Source organism: Nymphaea colorata, chromosome 7, assembly GCF_008831285.2.
Source record: "Nymphaea colorata isolate Beijing-Zhang1983 chromosome 7, ASM883128v2, whole genome shotgun sequence".
Taxonomy (NCBI): domain Eukaryota; kingdom Viridiplantae; phylum Streptophyta; class Magnoliopsida; order Nymphaeales; family Nymphaeaceae; genus Nymphaea; species Nymphaea colorata.
This window is the reverse complement of record NC_045144.1, coordinates 18,881,341-18,901,685: the sequence shown is the minus strand read 5'-3', so window position 1 is coordinate 18,901,685 and position 20,345 is coordinate 18,881,341. Positions and strand designations below refer to the sequence as shown.

Sequence of the window (20,345 nt, the reverse complement as noted above, 5' to 3'; positions counted from 1 at the left end):
CTGCCGCTACTGTTGCTTATGCTTCTGCTGCGGCTGCTGCTGCCTCTGTTTCTCTTCCTCCTGCTGCTGTTCCCTCGCCACTGCCTCTTTGCTTAATCATTACTCTCTCTCTCTCTGGGAGAAAAAGGAGAAACAGGCCCTCAATCTTGGGCACCAACAATGCCCGAAGCCATTAATCCACAGAGTTAGCTAATTGCTGAGCTAAACATGGAGATTAACCCACCTGAAAAACCACGTCATGCTGCCAATTAATCGTCGGTGCGACGCTGCCCATGTGACTTTCTTCTTGCTTTATGGGGAGTTGCAGTTTTTAGAGAGAGAAAGACGGAAAAGGGGGACAGAGAGATTTGCAGGGTCTTTCTGTCTCCCGACCCCTCGTTGACTAGAGCGGGTGAGAACATCTGCCGTAATGATACACACAGACCCAACGTCACCTTTTTGGTTTTTTCTCGAGTGTCTTGTTGTGAAGGTGCTGGTGGAGGCGAACTTCTCAGACTTAGGGTTTAGGGTTTAAGATTGTTGTTTTCTTTAACCAAAAATATGGAAAAGATTTTTCTTTATTAGGAGGAGGGAGGTGCTTTTTGTAGTCATGTTTTGGAGGGAGGTGGTGTGGTTGGGAGGTTTGTGGAATGATTCTGTTTGATGTGGACTGACGCAGGGTGGGTGGGATCACAGTCCTCCCCTTTCTTCTTTCTTTTTCTTTAATTTTTGTTGAGAGTTCTAAAGAGAGAAAGAGAAGACAGATTGGAGTTCTTCAAAGATAAGGGAGCGAGTTCTTGAGAGAGAGAATCGGTTCGCCACGTAAGCTTTTGTGGGGAGTCCTGATAACGGTCGCATGGCGTGGACTTGATGACGTTCCAACCTTCTCTTTCTTTCTCTCTCTCTCTCTCTCTCTCTCTCTATATATATATATATATATATATATATATATATATATTGACCATTAATGAAGGAGAAAATATATTTGAAATACCCAATTAACGATTCAATTTTATATCTGTTGGATCACTCATACGAGATTTGAAGTGGGCATGTAGTTTTGTAATTAGATTTGATGCATCTACATATGAATATCAGTTCTTTTTTGCTGCTAGATTTGAACTTAAGTTTGATTACAAATCCAATGACATAAGATCCAAGTAAATCCAACTTGGTAAGTGGACCAAAACTGTTCACTTCCCTACTTAAAAAGAAAATATTTTATATATATATATATATATATATATATATATATATATATATATATATATATATATATAAGAGAGAGAGAGAGAGAGAAGCAAGTTAGTCATGATGTAATGCGAAGACAAAAGGTGGCAATTTCTAAAAGTGGCCATAATTTTGCATCCTAAGGAAGGCCAAAAATCAAGGCATGCTGTCTTTTGTGTGAACTTCTTGAAACTCTCTTTTTTCTTTTTCCCTTATCTTCTCTCTCTATCTCTACTTTGTGGTGTGGGACTAGGAAACAAGCCATTGTGAAGAGGAAATAATGACCCCTCTCTCTCCTCTCTGCCCTCGATTCTTCCCAATCAATGCCCGAACCATCTCTCTCTGCATGCGTTCTTGGCAGATCTTTTCTCATGCTGTTTCTCTTCTACTCAAAGACAGTTCTCGAGTAGTTTAAAAAATTATTAAGAACAATATGAAATAAAAAATTTTAAAAAAGTAACTTTCTTTTACAAAGCAAGGATGAATTTAACGGGCGCCAATTGGACACCTAAAATTCAAGCATTGTTTGTTTTTTCTCAAATGAAATTTCCATTTAAGGGCCTACCTCTTGGCTGTATCTTCAAAAAGGGTTTTGCTCTCCTCCTTCCAGACCATGGCAAAAGATAAGCAGCTTCTCTTTTGTTCTTATCCTTTGACTAGAAAAGATTTTCCTTCTTTGGGTTTAAAGGGTTCAGAAATTTCAGTAAGAAAAGAAAACATTGAGTAAAACATGCAAGGCTTTTTGCTCTTACCAACTCCCTTAAATAAGTATTACATGTCAATACTTGGAAGTTTATTGTACCTAAAAGAAGAAAGCCTGAAGATGATGTGGAGCAACAACTTATAAGGATTTTTCAGATCTACAGATGTGATCAAGGTTGCCACTGCAAAATTACAGTCCAGGGAACTTGTCATTCAAATCCTTGGAAGTGGGTAGGCAAGATAAGGAAAGTATGAGTCTTGAAACCACAGTCAAGCTCAGAAAACCAAATCCCATAAACTATGGTTAGGTTGGTTGATTATCTGACCCTTGTTGCATATTTTAGATCCATTTCGGCTCCAGATGAATCCTAAAACAATCCAACTGTGGACATATTCTATGATATACAGCCGCTCACGGAAGCGGCGGCCCTGTTAGCTCATTAGCACATCCAGGGCACTTTGCCTTCGAGGACCTCCGGCCAGCAATTCCAAAATGCATTACATCCGCTGGTGACTAATAGCAGGAACAGGCTAGAAGGGTTGGCTTAAAACTTGAAAACTGAAAGAAAGTCTGAAGTTCAATACCTGGAGTGTGCACTCTTCTCTTCAAAAGGTAAAAGCAAAAGAAGATTTTTTTTGTGGGCAAGAAGGAGCACTCGAGGGCTTTAACTTGATAATTAAGCAGATCAGGAGATGGTAAACATACATCTCATGAATCGAAATCTAATAGATACCAAAAGACTCGGTGCCCCCATCACAGAGAGCATATTATATGGAACGTCCACTGCCATGTACATGAACATGAACAGATATGTTATCGGGTTAAAAGTTTGTTCAGAAGATTGCGAGTAAGGAGGTTGGTTTGAGTATCATACCATCAGGTAGCTCCATTCATTCCATGGAAAAATTTCATGTGGGATCAAATGTTCAGACCTAAATTATGCAGCACTTTGCGAAAAGGAATCCATCATCTCCACCAAGTTCTGCAAATATAACAAGAAGCTGGATTTGAATAGCACCAACTGTATGAACTCCTAAACAAATCAATTCTACATACATAGCACGAAGCTCATAATCTGATATACAAGAGACACGGTTGTGAAAGGTCAGGAAAGTTAAGAAGTATCATGTTCATGAAACATGGTATTCAACACCAAATACTAGAAGTGACCTCTCTATGCTGTAAATTAATCTGTAGAATGGCTTCAACATTTGCTTCTACTGTCGAGAGATAGGTGGACCTGCAGGTAGTGGTGGCTGGTTATAGAAGCCACTTTCGGATGCATGAAAATTCTGGTAAGGATTAGGCGGAGGATAGGAGGCCAAGCCTGAGACAGGTACAGGTGCCATTGGATATCCAGGTAGAGGAGGTTGCAAAGATGAATTTCCATGGTTGTAGGACAACCCTGTCATGGTTCCAGCCGGCTGTACAAATTGGGTTGGTGGTGGAGGTGGCTGAAGCGGAGGTGGTGTAGGAGGTAATGGAGGTGCAGCAAGCATGGCACCACCAGTACGAGATGGTGGAGAAGAAAGAGCAACTTGGGACATGCTTGGCACCTTGTGGTGCAACGAATCAGGATGCGGAAATGGTGGTGGTGGTGGCTGTGATGGCAGAGGAACATAAGATGGGGATAAGCCATTCTCAAGTTTGGGCTTCTTTTCAGATGGTTGGTCTGTGGAACCCTCAGCCACTGGATTACCAATCACTCCCTCTGATGCCAAAGAAAGGACGTATGTCAGCATCTGAGCTGAAGATGTTGATGACGCAAGTCTAGCGGCGACTGCTGCTGCTGTTTTCCGACTATCATCATCAACTGGAACAATGCCCTCTGTGGATGGTCCTGTTTGCATTACAGGGGCTGTGTGTTCTCCGTCTCCACAGCTTGCCACAGGCCCCATCGCTGGAGCTGTGCCAGAAAAAGCAGGTACTTGCTTGGGTGTCTGTTCTAATGGCAAGTGTCCGCTGTCACCATTCACTAGCTGCTGGCAGATGCTGCTTGCTTGATCAAATCGACACTTAGCTGTCTGGACAAAAAACAGCAACAACATGAGCAAATGGAATAGAAAAAAATTCCAAGAAATATATACTGTTCTTTGTGATGTGCGTGCCAGAACATCAGTCTACGAGGCTTGAAAGATGATTAATTATTCAATGAATTTTTTTTCAAACCTTTCCTGCCTTCTGGGAAAGGAAACTAAAGGCCATTGATCACTTTGCTTTAGAATCTAAATTCAATTTCACATGGTAAGTTAATGCAAATGCACTACTAATTTCCTTAACAGAACTCTATTCAAACCCTTCACTGGGTTCCCAGTACTAAGGTAACCAGCCCGTAGGTTAGTTTCGACCTTAAATAGATACTCCAGGTATTACGGGCCAAATAATCTTTTTCTACCAACACCATGCACAAGGCTTGCCAGTGATCAAAATGTAATGCGTTTGTAATTTGAATGCTCGAACACAAAGGTCAGAAAATGCGATCCATATGGTCAGAGGAGCAGCTACATGTCTTGTAATCTTTTTCTACCGACACCATGCACAAGGCTTGCCAGTTCTTTTGAATTTTTTGATTAATTTCTTTAAAATGTCTTTGGAAATGTATTAAAAAAACATAAACAGGATCCTCCTAAATTTGTCCAAAATATTAATAGAGCCTACTTGAACTTTTTTCTGGCTCGCATTTGCATATGACCAATACTTCACAAGCATAAAGACCCGTCGCAAGTAATAGCATGCACAATATATTGTAGACATCGGAACATAGAAGATATATACAGTTTACTTCACCTGGAAAATTGCCATATGGACATACAAGCAGAAAATTTATAATATCAATAAGAAGCTTACGGGCAATAAGAACCAAAGCAGATTTGTAAGAGCAATGTCTTAAGAACTTCGAGGCTATCAAATTTATCAGTTGGCATGCAATAGCCACGTATGTTTTACCAATTTATAATGTAAATTGTAAACCATGTTAAAGGAACAGACACAATTATCCACAAATTACGAGTTCAAACATTGGAACATTTAGATTCCCAATAGCATGGGATCATATGTGACTTTATTGATACTGACTTGAAAAAAATATATAGCGAAGGAGCACAAGTTAGGTGCCTCCTCCACTGAAGAAATCCAATCCTTATCTCAATATAAGAAGGTTGGACACTATTACCATGATTCCACGGCTACAGGTAATTGTTGAATAGAAATTAGGAGTCGCACAACTCTGACAAACATCAATATTTATCATCTTCAAGTTGCTTATCATTTTGCACCTTGTGATGACATTAACAACTGGACCAGATACCCATGTTGCAACTAAGATCAGAACAGCTACCAAAACCAATAATTGAGATCTGCAACATGTATATTTCTTCAATCCACAAAGGAGTGTCTGCCTATATTAGATCATCTAAATCGATAGGATTAAATATGACCAGCAACGGTAGAGGCGTAGAGCAAATACTTGTCCATTTGCCCATTCTCCTCCATGCTGAACACCAACCCATCTTCTTTTTACAAAGTAGACACCTAAGAGTTGATACCTGTCTTTTTATATATGGAGGGCTTGATGGTAAATCCTACCTTGGTTTACCTTTATTTCTGCAGCCTCCAACACAGGTATCAAATCTCACATTCCCCCCACAATAAGCAAAACTTATCATAGATAGCAGATGTTGATAGAGTTAAACATGCTACCCAGTTTTTCTTATCATCATACATTGGCCAGAAATTTTGTATGTGCAGATCAGAGATGTGTCTGCATTTCCTCTAGTGATAGCCATGAATATATGGGTGTATTTGTTACTTTATTCATGTACTCAATATATTTATGGACAGAATGTACATTATACATGCATGACAAGTTCCAACTTCCATTGAACTCAGCAAGCGTCCAAGAAAACACATGCAGAGCAAAAGTGTTAATGAGCTAGAGTTCATCTCAAGATGTTAAGAATCACAAAGTGCTTTAAGATGCCAACTTGTAACCTACAAGATTTACCTTAAGTTGGTCTCGAACTTGATCAAGTTTGGTTTCCTGCAAAAGAGACGAGCAATCATATCAGTGAACATTGAACATCCAAGAGGAATGGGGTACAGGAAAAAAAATAGAATTCCTATAATAGGTAGCTAGACTGGTACTACTTGTCCATAAAAGAACCTTGAGACTTGAGATGTAAACATCACCAACCTCTTCCCTCAATGCCTCCTTCAAATGAGAGACAAGTGCTGTTCTTGATGACTCAGCTGCTCCTAGTTGTTCAATGCATTCCTTTAGTACAACCTTCTGCCCTTGAAGTTCCTCAGCCAAGCTGGACTCATTAAGTTTTCCTGCAATTGAGAGGATATTTTTCATTCACTGTCTGGCCATGAATTGGTGATAGACAATTAAGGAAATAGCACGAATGAAGATCAACTCATGAAGAAGTCACAAAGATATCCCAATGAATAGAAGACGAGTGATTTCCAGACCAAACATCCAAGCCAAGCATCAGCTAGGAAGTATCATCCACGACCTCAAAGACAGACAAGATAGATAAAAGAATGAGCCTGAAGTACAAAAAATATGTGTATCTCTTGCTTACTGAACTTTCTTCAGCGAAGTATAGCTTAATTATTTACTATACAAGAAACTCAAGCAAAATAGCCTCAAACACATTCTTTCCATCCAGGACAATCAGAAAAAGCATGAAGGGGATAACAACTCATATAGCAAGGCTTTGAAAAGCATAAGCATAGAGGAACAAGAAAGGCTGGTCGAAGCACAGCTCAAAAAAGGCTTATTAACTTTGTAGTTTTGTGCATATGATTTCTAAGTTTGCCCCCATATGCACCACATGTTCGGCCCTGGGGGCAGGGGCACTACCCTTGGGGTTTTACACAGCTGGGAGAGTGACAAAGTCTCTAGCGCGGATGTGGTTTCCTCAGGAACCATTTTTTTAAAAAAACAAAAAACATAAAATGACTTCCATGTATAGTGTTTGACCTGCATGTTACCATCTACTGTTCAAAAGAAACCTTAAAGTTTTGAAGTCGAAAAAAAAACATCTGGCAGGCAATCAAGAGTAGCAGATTAAGCAATACGGGAATCTTATGTATTTACCCGATGCACGATCATTGGCCATCTCCTTCTCGACTTTCTCAAGATAACTAATAACAGTTCTGCACTTGCTGAACAAAGTGTCCTCGTGAACAGGGCCATCATAGACAGCTCCATAACTCGAAATTATCTTCTCTAGACCATCTCCTACAGTGGGTTTCTGGTTTACCAATAAGGGAAAAGAACACATTGTGAACCAAGATTTGAAGGCCATCAGTATCATTCTGTAGGGAAAATAAATAGCATAACTAAAAGCTGAAATATGTGCTCTAGGAATCCTTACTGCTTTGAAACTAGAGGATCTTCCATTTCTTCCAGAGCTTCCTGCATTTTTTCCCAAAAACTCTTCCCTAAGAGTTTGTGGCCGCAAGCCGAAAACCTTCCTTTCTTCCCATATGTCAATCTAGAGAGGAAACAAAATATGTCATAGTTCTAAGTTTCTAACCAAATCAATAAAGAGGACAAATAAACAGCTTAAACACTGAATATGATTTACAAGCATAAGCTAATAAGAGAATATGAAGATAACTAACATTAATTGATGAACGCCTACTTGCCTCAAGAAAATTATTGTGGTAACAGAAACACAGGGAATGGTGGAAAGACATTCATATACACAAACGCATCTCTCTCTCTCTCTCTCTCCCCCTCCCCCTGTATGTGTGAATCAATCATCTGCTGCTGTGGCCATTTTCTTGCTGGTTTGTCAAATCCAACAATGCAAATGGGTGCAAAATGTCCAAATCTATATGCATAAGAAAATGGTGAAAATGAATGTGTAGATCAATGATTTTATGAGGGATAAAATCAACAATTTTATACTGATTGTAATTGGAGGGGTCATATCATATGCACTCATCAGATTTCAACAATTTTACTTTCAGGCATATAGAATTGGACATACTGCCCTCATCTATGAAGTCGAATTTTTTAAAAACAGTCATCAGTGGCACAAGCTGAAGGGCCATTGATGGTTGTCCACTTATTTAACCACCATCAACCACTTTTCAGCTGCTGTTTGAAATTCACCCATATGGATGGATTCGTGATGTCCAACTCATTTAAAAAAAAAAACATAAAAAGTGGATGTGTGGATTGGATTTTATAAAGGATCAAAATCAGCATTTTTATATTCATCCACGGTTCCAAAATATGGGGGTCACAAATCATATCTGCATATCAGGTTTCCACAACTTTTATTCAAGCATATAGGTTCAGACACTCCAACCTCATCTATCAGGTCGAATTTTTGAAAAAAAAAAAAAAAAAACCAGCATCAGCAAAAGACACATCGGACCAACATGGGCAGCTATCCATATCGGACAGCCAGATCTTAAACTCCTAACTCTCTGTGTGTGTGTGCTTATATATATACACATGTACAGTGAAGACATAATAGTAATACAGGATGAGGTTAATGTACTTGAGGTGGCAGGGAAAATTCTCCAAAAAGAAAAGGAATACAATGAACAGACACAGTCAGCCAAAAAAGGCAGTAAATCCAACTCTGGTCCTCAAACATCATAAAAAGAAACTTAAGCTATTAAAAGAGCATTTCTAACAAGAATTTTCGCAAAATATATGCATATAATAATTTAAAATTTTAAATTAGGGAAACATAGCAGTTTATCTCATGGTAAATAGTACTACGAAAAGAAGAGGTTGAGGTGAGGAAGAGAGAAGAGAGAAAAGTAAAAAGCTTACATTAACTTATTAAAAGAGCATTTATAACCAGAATTTTCGCAAAATTCATCCATATAATAAGTAAAATTAGGAAACATATGCAGTTTATTTCACGTCAAATAGTACTACAAAAGAAGAGGTTGAGATAAGGAACAGAAAAAAGAGAAAAGAGAAAAGAGAAAAGAGAAAGGCTTTAAGAACCACATACCAGTCGCATTGTAGCATTTCTTGAGAACTCATCTCCATTTTCAAGTGCATCATTAAGAGCACCTGGAAGAACCTTCCAGAACTCAGTCACAAATTCTAAGCCCCTTCGCCTACTGTTCTGGAGAATATCATTTGCAAGATACAAAAAAGACACCCTCTGCTCCCTTGGTGAACAATGAAATTGTCTATCCCATGTTTCCACAACTTGTTTTGCATTCCTTCTATGAAAGATACACCAATGAGACAAAGCTAGGTTTAACTTTTTAAGGATTACAGGCACATAACAGTAAATATTTGCATGCTAAATCCAAAAGCCTTTCTTGCCATATTAGTAAAACATGTTAACCATTAACCAATAAGCTTCCAGAATCTCGAGATAGAAACCACCAAAGAAAGAAAAGCATTTCAACATAAAAGTTGGGTTTGTGGTAATATATTAGGCAAGTGTAAGTGGTTTGCCGCCAACCCACCCCCTTCATCTCCAAACTACAGAGACAATGCTAGTTAAAAGCACAGTCACAAATATAGTTTTCGGGTTCTAAATAGTAAGAATTTTCTCAAGTATAATTAGGCGAGAATGAAAAAAACCAGAAAATACAGGGAAAATACAGTAAATTTTAAAAAAAAATTAAATCCTAAATATTAGGGAAAATAAAATAAATGGGAAATTAATAAAATAACAAAAAATATATAAGCAACAAATAAAAATTAGAAAATGGAAACAGGCAATCTGGCATTAAAAAACATGAAAAAATGCCTAAAATGAAGAAAGGGAAAAGCACAAAAAAAAAATGTGTTTTTTTTAGCGTCCTTTTAAAAAAACAGCTTTTTTGCTGTTTTTTTCTGGCTGACTTAATTTTCACTTTTTTTCCGAAAAAAAAAATGCTTTCCTGTGACTATGGTTCAGTTTAGAAGTCATACAAGTTCCCTATTATATTTATGTACAAGTCATTAAAGGTGTTTATGTCTTTCATATTACAGAACATGCTGGGTGTGCAAAGTTCTTATTACTTTTATTTGAGATATTGTTGTTTCTCTTAGTTTGCAATTGCACCTACTAACAAATTCCTTTACAAAAATCTCAGGCGGCAATCAAAATTCAGCATCTTTCTGGTGGCACTTGATATTAACTTCAAGGTTCTAGTGTTTGAGAAGAAACATTCATTCACAAATGGAGTTGATGCTTCTCAGCTTTGGATCATATTCTTTACAAGACCTTGAAGTGTTGCAAACTAAATTCCAGTATAGCTCAAAGATCAAGTTCTTTCGAGCACATTCACTTAGAATGTGAAGAATAAAATCTCTCTGACAATTGAAAGTTTAACTATAACAATTAGCATCAGCAAAATAATGTGAACTCAAAGCATGACAAGAATCATAATTAGAAGGATACTCTCTATACTCTGCTGTGAATTGTTAAGCTTTGCAAGCTTCTCAACCAAAATCTGGCCATTAAATGTGCTGTTCATTGCTCCAAGCTGCTAAGTATGCACACTTACAAGAATCAAAACCTACAAAAAGTGAAAATTTTTTAGCATACAATTTTAGAAATTCTCCAAAATACAAACCACATATTGCAACAACGATAATGATAGAAAAATCCTTTCTGCAAATAGCACCACTTGAATAAACAGGCCAACAAAGTGCTTCTTTATGATGTTTGATTCTCTATCAGGAACCCTTTCTAAGGCACAAAGCATAGTTTCATAGAAGAAAGGTTTCACAATTCCCAAGTGAAAAAGGTGAACTTCTTGGTGAGGATAAGTTTCCTATGGAAGCCACCTTGGCATATAACCTATTCAATTTCCATAAAACATAAAAAGTTGGAAAAATAAGTTACATAACTTTCTGAAACAGTTTAGCATGTTGTGAATGGAAAAGCTCAAACTGACTACTTGAATGAATTGTCACACTGTAGCCGAAAGTTCTTTGACCAGATTGATTCTTAAATATCTTTCAGAACTAAAAATAATAATAGCTGCCGAGGCAGTTCTCATATTTGTGATCATATCTTAATGGCCTGTGGACTGCAAAAGACACCATGCATAAAAAAGAAGTTACTACTCGAGGGAATGGTGGAGATTCTGTGTTATGATTGGGAAAGTAGTAAGAAGTTAAAAAAATAGTGGAAAGAAAAATATATTGTTTCCTTTTCTAATGGAACTTTATAAAAGGAAAACAGCCAATGCAGTTTCCGTCTCTAAAAGGTGGCAGAAAGAGAGAGGCGGCAAGGTGGCCCTGATTGTGAGATGGTGGACAAACGAATCCTTTACAGCCTGCAGTTGGGCAAGTCGAGCAAATAGCCTTACTCAGTTTTGATAGGGAGGAATTAACCAATGCTGCCCCATTTATATCCTGCCTCATGGGGATTATCCTTCTTTGCATTCCCATCTACCTAGTGAAATGCTCCAATTTTTAAGTTGTTGATGGATCAGATAGAGCAAATCCAACCATTACAAAATGAAGGGACTCATAAATTGCAGCCTGATAGACGCAAGCCAATCAGAGATAAAACTTTATTGAACAAAAGGGCTTGTAATTACAGCCTGATATGTGCAAGCCAATCTGAGTGGTATAACCTATTTAGTGGACATGAAAAGGGTCTCCTAGCCCAGTTTGAACAGCAATGCAGTAGTTGCCTGGAACAAGAGAAACTTCATTGACTACTAATCAATACTATCAGGCTTCTTCACATCCATTTTAACCAATAAACCAACAGATCAAGTTAGCTTAAATTTTTGACATTGTTTGAGCACTTAAAGTAGCTATCCAGGTGCACTGCTACAGCAGAGAATGCACTTACATAAAGAAAAGAAATTACCGAGCCTTTGTGCATGATCTGACACTGAGATCCTTCTTAATTCAAATGATCATATAATCCCACCCTAACTGCTTCTTTGCACTCGATAGTCGATACTACATAACACCAGATTTACATACTATGTTTACTACATGGCTGGCAGATATTACTGTACATGCCTTAAATCTTTGTTTAAAAACCACAACTCAGTTGCAATATCAGGTGTTTGTATGCCAGCAGATGCTAGCTCTGGCCCTCTTTGTTGTTATTTGGAAATCCAATAGGGAAAAGAAATGAAGACCAAAATCGAATTAGTCATTACATAAAATAACTATGTTTTCGTGGAAATATCCCACCTAGATTTACATATTCATCTCCCCCTTACACTTGTTCACTTATAGCCCATATTAAATTTGTAAGCCAACCCACAACTCAATGCATAGATCTTGTATCCTTTGGTAAAATCTGCCATGAGCGTCCACATGATAGAGAAACTAATTATAGCCCCAACCTAAAAAAAAAAAAAAAGAAAATCCACATGCAAGTACATCCCAAGTTGCATTCCCCTAAAAATTAACAAATGGTATGTAGTATGTAAATACATAGTTCCCACACATTAAATCTCGAGAAAAGTATGTGCTGCAAAATATGCTACAAATCCTTATTGGAACCTAAAAAAAGGGAATAAGAAAACAACCAACTTAAAAGGCAAAAACTGAATGATAACATTTCAATGATTTCATTAATAAAACTATAAAAACATTACCAAGTATTCAATCTCAATATGATTTTAGAATCATATGACTTAGTTTCATTTTTCTTCCCTTCTTTCATTCTCATTTTTTTCCTCTCTTCTTCCATTTTCTCACTGGGAGTGGAGATTAATAATTAAGCCAGACATGAAACCCAGTGCACAAGTTACGAGTAGTAGTGCCTACATAATTCTGTTGAAAACCACATGAGAGTGAGACACATGTTTTCAAACCAAGAACGAGTGCAAATTGACTTCCCATGTAGAAACCCACAAATGAATTTCTACATAGCTTCTATCCTTGTTGGCATCTAAATAAAAGAGAAAGGGACAGATCCCCGTTTATGCAGAAATATTAGGGTTCTGCGGAGAAATTACTTGTTCAGAAAGACGGCACAATCCTATGTTATGCCACGTTGATATACTATAGTTATTCCTCCATTTTTTTCAGGTTTCTTTTTCATTTCCCCTTGAAACGGCAGTTACGGCCAAGTTAAAAAAACTGGAAAAATCAGTGGATGGCTCGACCATCATGATGTTTAGCTGAATATTCGAAGCCTGAACTAAATCCATTCCCAGTTGGGCTAATTTTCTCCCGCCATTTGAGCAGGCTAAGTAATAAGACTGTAAGTTAGTCCATCTATAAGCTCCAATGAGATCTCAACCACCAGCCATCCATCAATCAATTGTATCACATTTCTTTGAACTTTTTATGACACAGAACAGACCAAACTGGTATACCAAAAAAATTTTGCAACAGAATTGGCAGGAACACATGCATGAACGGAACGCATCACCTCTCAAAGTCACGAACTGAACTTCAAGTAAAAAACAAAAAAAAAAATCGAGCTTCACAACTCATTCCAATGCAAGCAGCATTACAACTCGTTCAGAGAGAGAAAAACAACAAGAAGCATGACTACCAACGGCCGCCATTCAGAAAAGAAAACGCAAACAATGAACGACAACCAACACCGGTACAGCAATTCATCCCAAACAACACGGATAGAAACTAGAAGACGATGTATCAGGCAAATCCCTAGAAGCAACTAAAACATAACCCAGATAAATCCCTCGAACAAACGAACTGGCCAATACAAATCGTCATGCGAAGCAAGCACATACCCACGCCCACCGGCCACCCCCTCACAAAAGTAAAACAACTTCTTCGACCATGGCATCCCTCCATCCTATGTGAATTTCGCTTAAGAGAAGAGAGTCGAGAAGGACATGGAGTCAAATAAGAGAATATTATCCCTACCTCTTCAATAGGCAATGGCGGAGGACTCTTCGCCCTCCATTATTTCTGTCTATACACGGCGATAGTGAGAGAGAAACCAGGCTAAACGAGGGATTTGCTCTCTCTCTCTCTCTCTCTCTCTCTCTCTCTCTCTCTCTAACCACCGGATCTAAGAGCTCCGACACGAGTCTCTCTCTCTCTCTCTGTCTATCAATTCGCAGGCACCAACTTTAAAATGGGCTTCCCTTGGTTCCAAAATACCGGAAATCTATCGCGCGTGTATGTCTCTTTGAAAATGCCTTCCCCTTAACTCGATATTATCCGATAAAAACACCAATTTTTTGTAGCTTCATATTTATTTAAAAAAAGGGATTTTTTTTTGCCTCGAAAGGACAATTCTTTTTAAGTGGACCTCTACTTGACTGCTTCTGTCTAGACATGGCTTGGTTTACAGCATAGTTACTAGGAAACTTTTCCCGAATTTATTTCACTTTATAAATTTTACAAAAACTTTTTCTTCCCTGTTCTACTTTAAACTTTACAAATACATATATATATATATATATATATATATATATATATATATATATAGAGAGAGAGAGAGAGAGAGAGAGAGAGAGAGAGAGTTTTTCAAGTGTGCAACAAGAATTTGTAAGGTTTTAAGATTAATGGTTGTTTTTGTTTGGGAGGTTTATAAAACTCATCTTATATGTTCAAAATGCATGATCTTTATATGGGTTTGTATGTTTCTAAGCATGTAAGCTCCATCTGCATAAGCATTTCACAAGACAAGTCCTAAAAATATAGAATAAGGTTTTGTGAGTGTAGCTTACTTTGAATTTGGTTATCTTACCAAAGCTTTTGCATTTTCATGGGTTGTTTTGAAAGTGGGTGCATTTGTAATCCGCTATTGGGAGAACTCATGTTGTGTCTTTGATTATTGGAAACATGGGCTATTTGGTTAACAATTCAATGAGAGGTCGGAACTACCTCCTTTCCGGTCCTGCCTACCCTAGAGTTCATTGGTCCGACCAGCTATGCTACGTTCCTTTTTGGGTATTTGTTTCTTGCAAACTTAGATTTTGGAAGCTAAGCTTAGCTAATAAATATGTGGCATTGTGATTCTAAATCTTTTTTTGTGAAAATGAATGCTTTTAAGTAATTAAAAAAACTCAATAAGTGATCCGGTTTAATAAATATCCTGGCGCCAAATCCAATTTGCTTGGTTCATGATACCAATCAAAACAAGAGGTCATAAAAGATGCAAATTAGATTTTGTAAAAGTTTTAGATCTGAAGCCATTGTTAAGTTGGAACGTTAATGACCTTTTGAGTCTTAACCCAAATAAACATGGGTTTGTTCCCCGTTTTCTTTATTAGACATAATTATCCTTAAATGTATCTTGTTCCATATGCAAAGAACATTAATTGTCCGCTTATTGGTTCGCAACCACTCGTTCTTAAAACCAGCACCTTTTATTGCGGGACTGAGGCAGGTATGGATACTGTGTGGTCAATTGCCAACACAAACAAACAAACAAAATCATGTTTCTGCATTGATATTTCAAGGGAATTTCATTCATTTACATATGGGTGCTCCTTTAAAATTTTAAATTTTTTAAACTACTACTTCTTACCTACAATTTTTTAGCTCCGCCGCTGCTTTTATTTTAAGAGAAGTTGCTCTCTAGAAAATACGAAGTTGTGAGTGAAGGAGCAGTTATTATATATCATTGGCATCTATACCAGCCTCATGTTGGAGATGTCAGCAGTTCGAGTCTATTTATCTCCAGTCTTGCTCGTGCTCACATAGTTCAGCGAAAAAAAATCAACTTACAGTCTAAATTAACAAACACATAGAAATTTGGGTTAGAATTCAATCCAATGCAGCCAAAAAATGACAGAAACTCGTACCAAAAATCCTACTCATTTGCTTCCTGAGGGAGGGAGGGAGCTGCAGCAGCTCACAGCAGTGATCCGACAGAGAAGTACAAACTACAAAGGCGATGAACAGAAGCACCAAAATTTTCAGAATGCTATTCTTTTGTAATATGCAACCAATACAACAGTTAGTATTCAGAATTTTTGTGAACCAAATAATGAAATATTGACTAGAAGAAAAAAAATATGAATAATAAAACAACAAACAAATATTGAGGGTGGCTCAAGTGCACTTGGAATTCTTACAGTTTGTGAAGGAGACCACCTTTACAGTATCTTTTCTAGATCTACAGAAAGACAAGAGCTGGCCCTCATCGACTTTGCCTGAATCTGTCAAGTGAACACCATATGTTTGTAACCTCCGAACGTCCCGTGAAATGGGCGACTGCCAAGGAGCATCCCACCAGGCAGACGGGAGAAGAGGCGTGAAAGCACACTGGCGAGTCTGGTTACGACAACTTTTGGGGCCTGCAAATCTGTTCCATGCGTGGCCCCAGCCTACTTGATCTGCCAAGCCACCAGCCAAAAGGTTGCTGTGGAAGCTGCTGAAGAATGAAAAGCTAGGGTCTGCAGAGACAGCATCATCTGCAACAGAATTCTGAATATTACTAAAGATCCTAGATGTACCTCTGCAAAGGAGAGAGAATTTGAGTATACAGTATGTACCAAGCCATTGCGCTGCAGCAAATGCTGAAAGCAATTGTGCATATGTTGTTGCAACCCGTCTATGTGCACCAGCTACGACAGCATACTTTGCCCGGGATGCCAGAAAGAAGTCCACAAATGCGACCCATCTGGGCATTGGACCCCAATCTTTTCGTCTGAACTCTAAGAGCTGAAACAAAGTAATTAGGATAAGTTTTTTACTCTGTCTCACATCTATGAAGAACAGAAAACAAGTGATCCTACGGTTCCTCGCAGGAACTGCAAAATGTGCATTCCGCTGATGTTCTATTGATGAATGGGAAGCACCAAATAGGTTAGATTATTGCAAAAATCAAAAAAGGACATCCACATATCATACCTGGCCTGCTGGCTCAATGATGCCACTGGTAATATTTCCCTTGAACATTTTGTAATCAAAATGAATGACCTATACAAAAACAGAGTCAGCATTATCACGCACTATATTACAAATAGCAAAAATATGCGCTGAAACATCAGCAAACCTCTGCATACTCGTTCAAGCTTTGCTTGATCTCCTCGACAACCGAAGGTGTATCTGAGACCAATGCCACTCTAGGCTTCACAATATGATGCTGATACCTCTGCAAGGCCTTCCTTATGCAGAGCAAGGATGCCTGAATTGCCCTTACAGGTCTGGAAAAATCAGAAGACTTGATCTTGAAAACTGTAGGAATACTAGAAACTTTTCTTCTGCCATAGTATTGTTTTATACTTACCATAAACCATTATTGTAGTAAAAAGTAGAAACTTCCTCTCATTGCTAATAATGAATGTACATAACATGCCTACTGTCTGACAGAGGCCACAAAGCCCTGAGCAGTTCTAGAATGTAGAGGGAGAACACAGTAGAAAGCTTTCACTACGTCCTAGCTATCAGAAGTAAGTTCAAGTAACTGAATCTTATGCTCATTTTCAATAGCTAGTAACAATCAAATTAAAGATGGAGATAAAGACAACTATAATCCCATGCAATAAACTAAACAATGTGTTTCCCTCATTATAAAATGTTGTATAATTTTCCTGACATGCAATAACTAAGAAAGAAATTTATTACATAGGGTGATATGCAAACAAATGAACACAAAGTTTAGTTCCTCAACATTCATTAAAAAGTAACATATCACAAAGACAGAAAAACAGTAACTGCAGATGTTTGAAATGGTATTATGACAGATCCATGGTTTTCGCATTCAACTCTTGGTCTGAGATTCATGCTACTTTGACAGCAGCACGGATCTCAGATCACTCTGGAGCCTAATTATTGAATCACCAATTCCAGAACTATCCTTCCTTAATTAGATGGTAACTTCAGGCATAAAAGAAGCATGGTGAGTTTTCTAGTACCTGCTCCCAAGCATGCGCATGTGCACTGAAATGTCAGGTTCATCTCTGCCGTTAAGCACCCAACCAACAGCTTCTTGTACAGCATGTGAAGGAGAAACAATAACCCGCATCAACTCTCCAAACACATTTGGTCTGCCCTGTAGGTACTCCGTCTTTCCAAAAAGAACAGCAGCTGCATTCTGCATATCAGAATGTACGTTCTTCAAGAAAAACTGAACTCCAACAGCATCTGTGGTACCCTGAAACCTGCCATATAAATATTTAGAAAAGAATTCAGCTTGTTTGCCAAATCTCTGCATATAAAACCTTACATGTTCGATCATATTAAAATGGTGAAGCAAAGGCCAACCATATTATGGGCTCCTTCCATCTTCTCCAGTCGCTGCAGAGGACATTTGTAGATGCTGGATTCTCAAAATCATCAATTCTCATAACTAGATGCCTTCGATGTTTAAGAATACATTTATTCTGTCTCCAAAGATGTTTGACTTCTCTTAAAGTAAACGAAAGATTGGTGTAAGTGATGTAATCCCCGAAGGGGAACTTACCCCTGCAGATGCAAATGCGGAGGGTCATATTAGAAGTCAGAAGCAGAAGGGAAACCAATACCAGGAAGCATAGATTTCAAAATTTTATATGATGCAATAAATCAGACAATCAAATAGAGAATGACGTGATGAACCATCTTGGATCGTGTAAAATATTACAAAAACGATATAAATAACTATCGAAAAATAAAGAAAATAGGTTCAGAACCGGTATGTATTCCTAAACTAAAGGAAAATGACAATATAATCGGGATCCAAAAAACTGGATCCGATGCACTCAACCGCCTTGTTTCTAGGAATAGGATTCCTGCTTAATCTGCCACTCTGGTAACTACATTTTGAGGGGTTCATGTGGAAAACCTTCAGGGAACATATTAACTAGCACCAGATGCTTGTTGGTGTTGTTTAAACTACGTAAACGTGAAAACTTAAGATCGCCATTGTTGTACTACAAACTTATCAAGTTCTGCAGGATTGTCGAAATAAATAAGAGTGGCTTATAGGCAGATAAGGAAAACACACAGTTTAGAAGAGAGGATCCAAATGCCTGGTTTGTCCGATGATCAAGGACCGATTCAGCATCAAACTCAGTGCCGCAGCAGACAATATCTTGTACATTTCGTTTCCGATTCCAGCTTCTGATGCTTTCGCCATTACAAAACCATGCTTACAGAATTTATCTGGAGGAAGATCTCGAACTCTATCAGCTCCTGGCATATTCAATGGATAATTAAGCGCCATAGTTCATTGAGGCTTCATCATCTTACGCTCTCGTTTAACGCGATGGCAAAAGGGAACACTCTCACACCACTCAGAAAAAAATTCAAATCAAGGAATGAATTACTTAGCTAAATCGATATCTGATTCTCGAACAGTCGAGTTCACGGATTTCATGGAACTGGATGACGCAGAGAACGCGCACTTACCGTTTCGGGCAAAATGGTCCCTGATCATCCTCCTAACCCTCAGGCTCTCATTCCCCGACCCGCTCTCGAACTGCTTCCCCATCTCCTCCACCGTAGCGCATGATGATGGCTGCGCCTTCACCGCCTCCGCGGCGGTCTCCGGCGGGCTCTCCGGCAGAACCCCCCTCTCCTCCTCGCCGACAACGACACGAGTTTCTCGGTGACCCGCCGGCTCGTCCCGGTCGATCGGCCTCGTGAAGATGATGCATAGGCTGGAGACGGCGAAGATGGCGCAGATGAGCACGACGGGACGGAACCCGACGCCGGAGGCCCGTCTCTTCCTGCCGACGTGTTGCCTCATTCCGCTCCTCCGGCTGGGAGACAGAAGCCCGCCCTCAGACCCACGGATCCCGCAATCGAAGCCCTACCGACAAGAGCAGAGTGAGAGAGAGAGAGAGAGAGAGAGAGAGAGAGTTGTCCAGATTCCGACAGATTGGCCTTCGACGCGATCTAAAATTTCTACGTACTTCTGATATTCTGTTCTTAAGAAAATTACATAAAACTGCACAGAGTTTGGTCTATTTAAACTTTAACTTTTTTTTTCAAATTTTACAGACTAATGCTTAAAATTTTAGAGATATTTTCCAAACCATGTAACTATGGTTAAGCTTGGGTTAACTTGGAGGACTGGTAAACATAACAAGATTACAAGAGCGTACTAAAGAGGGCTAATTGGTAAAATCTGCACACTCCAAGCAGTGCTTTGTAAATTGTTTTTCGTACTTAATCATGATTTATACTTTTCAAAAAAATGGGGGGTGATACGTGAATATCTCAAAAGTATGGTTCTTTTTGTTGGTCATTTTGCATTTTCCAATGAAGCATAATCATTTTCAAAAGCTGTAAATATACTTTATTTTCAGTTTTATATTTTTCGGGAAAAATATTTACTCATGCGCAGCATCGGTGTTTTTATACGATATAAGTGTAACTATGTTCTAAGTATAATATGGAAATGCATTGACAATTTTAATATGTTTATAGATAGCTTTTACATATAAAATTGTGTAAAAAATTATACTCCAAGTAATTGGTAGCTTCCCAAGGGTTTATATTTTAAGTCACACAATTTATCACATGCATTCTAATTAATCCAAACACATTAATGTGTCCATGGCAGCTTGTGGATAACTATGTATTGATTTAGAATAAGTTTTACTAGGAAAA

The 20,345-nt window shown here is 38.4% G+C and overlaps 2 protein-coding genes across 3 annotated transcripts; both read right to left on the bottom strand.

Annotated features, from left to right (window-relative positions):
- Nucleotides 1–2,903: 2,903 nt before the first annotated feature.
- LOC116258068 (uncharacterized) lies at nt 2,904–13,900 on the bottom strand. Of its 2 annotated transcripts, none has more exons than XM_031635154.2 (8): nt 13,716–13,900; nt 10,297–10,414; nt 8,905–9,152; nt 7,297–7,416; nt 7,017–7,173; nt 6,105–6,244; nt 5,916–5,951; nt 2,904–3,936 (listed from the first exon to the last, which is right to left on the bottom strand). In XM_031635154.2, exons 2-8 carry the CDS (start codon nt 10,370–10,372, stop codon nt 3,130–3,132), a joined length of 1,584 nt encoding a protein of 527 aa, XP_031491014.1. In that variant the 5' UTR covers nt 10,373–10,414; nt 13,716–13,900; the 3' UTR covers nt 2,904–3,129. The 2 variants fall into 2 exon arrangements, with proteins under 2 accessions (XP_031491014.1, XP_031491015.1); XM_031635155.2 differs by lacking the exon at nt 13,716–13,900 and adding an exon at nt 13,580–13,714.
- A 1,647-nt stretch (nt 13,901–15,547) lies between these two features.
- LOC116257866 (uncharacterized) lies at nt 15,548–19,612 on the bottom strand. Its single transcript, XM_031634872.2, has 9 exons — nt 19,140–19,612; nt 18,761–18,923; nt 18,015–18,215; nt 17,666–17,911; nt 16,804–16,954; nt 16,659–16,727; nt 16,301–16,469; nt 15,881–16,219; nt 15,548–15,688 (listed from the first exon to the last, which is right to left on the bottom strand). Exons 1-9 carry the CDS (start codon nt 19,477–19,479, stop codon nt 15,570–15,572), a joined length of 1,797 nt encoding a protein of 598 aa, XP_031490732.1. The 5' UTR covers nt 19,480–19,612; the 3' UTR covers nt 15,548–15,569.
- Between the last annotated feature and the right edge of the window lie 733 nt (nt 19,613–20,345).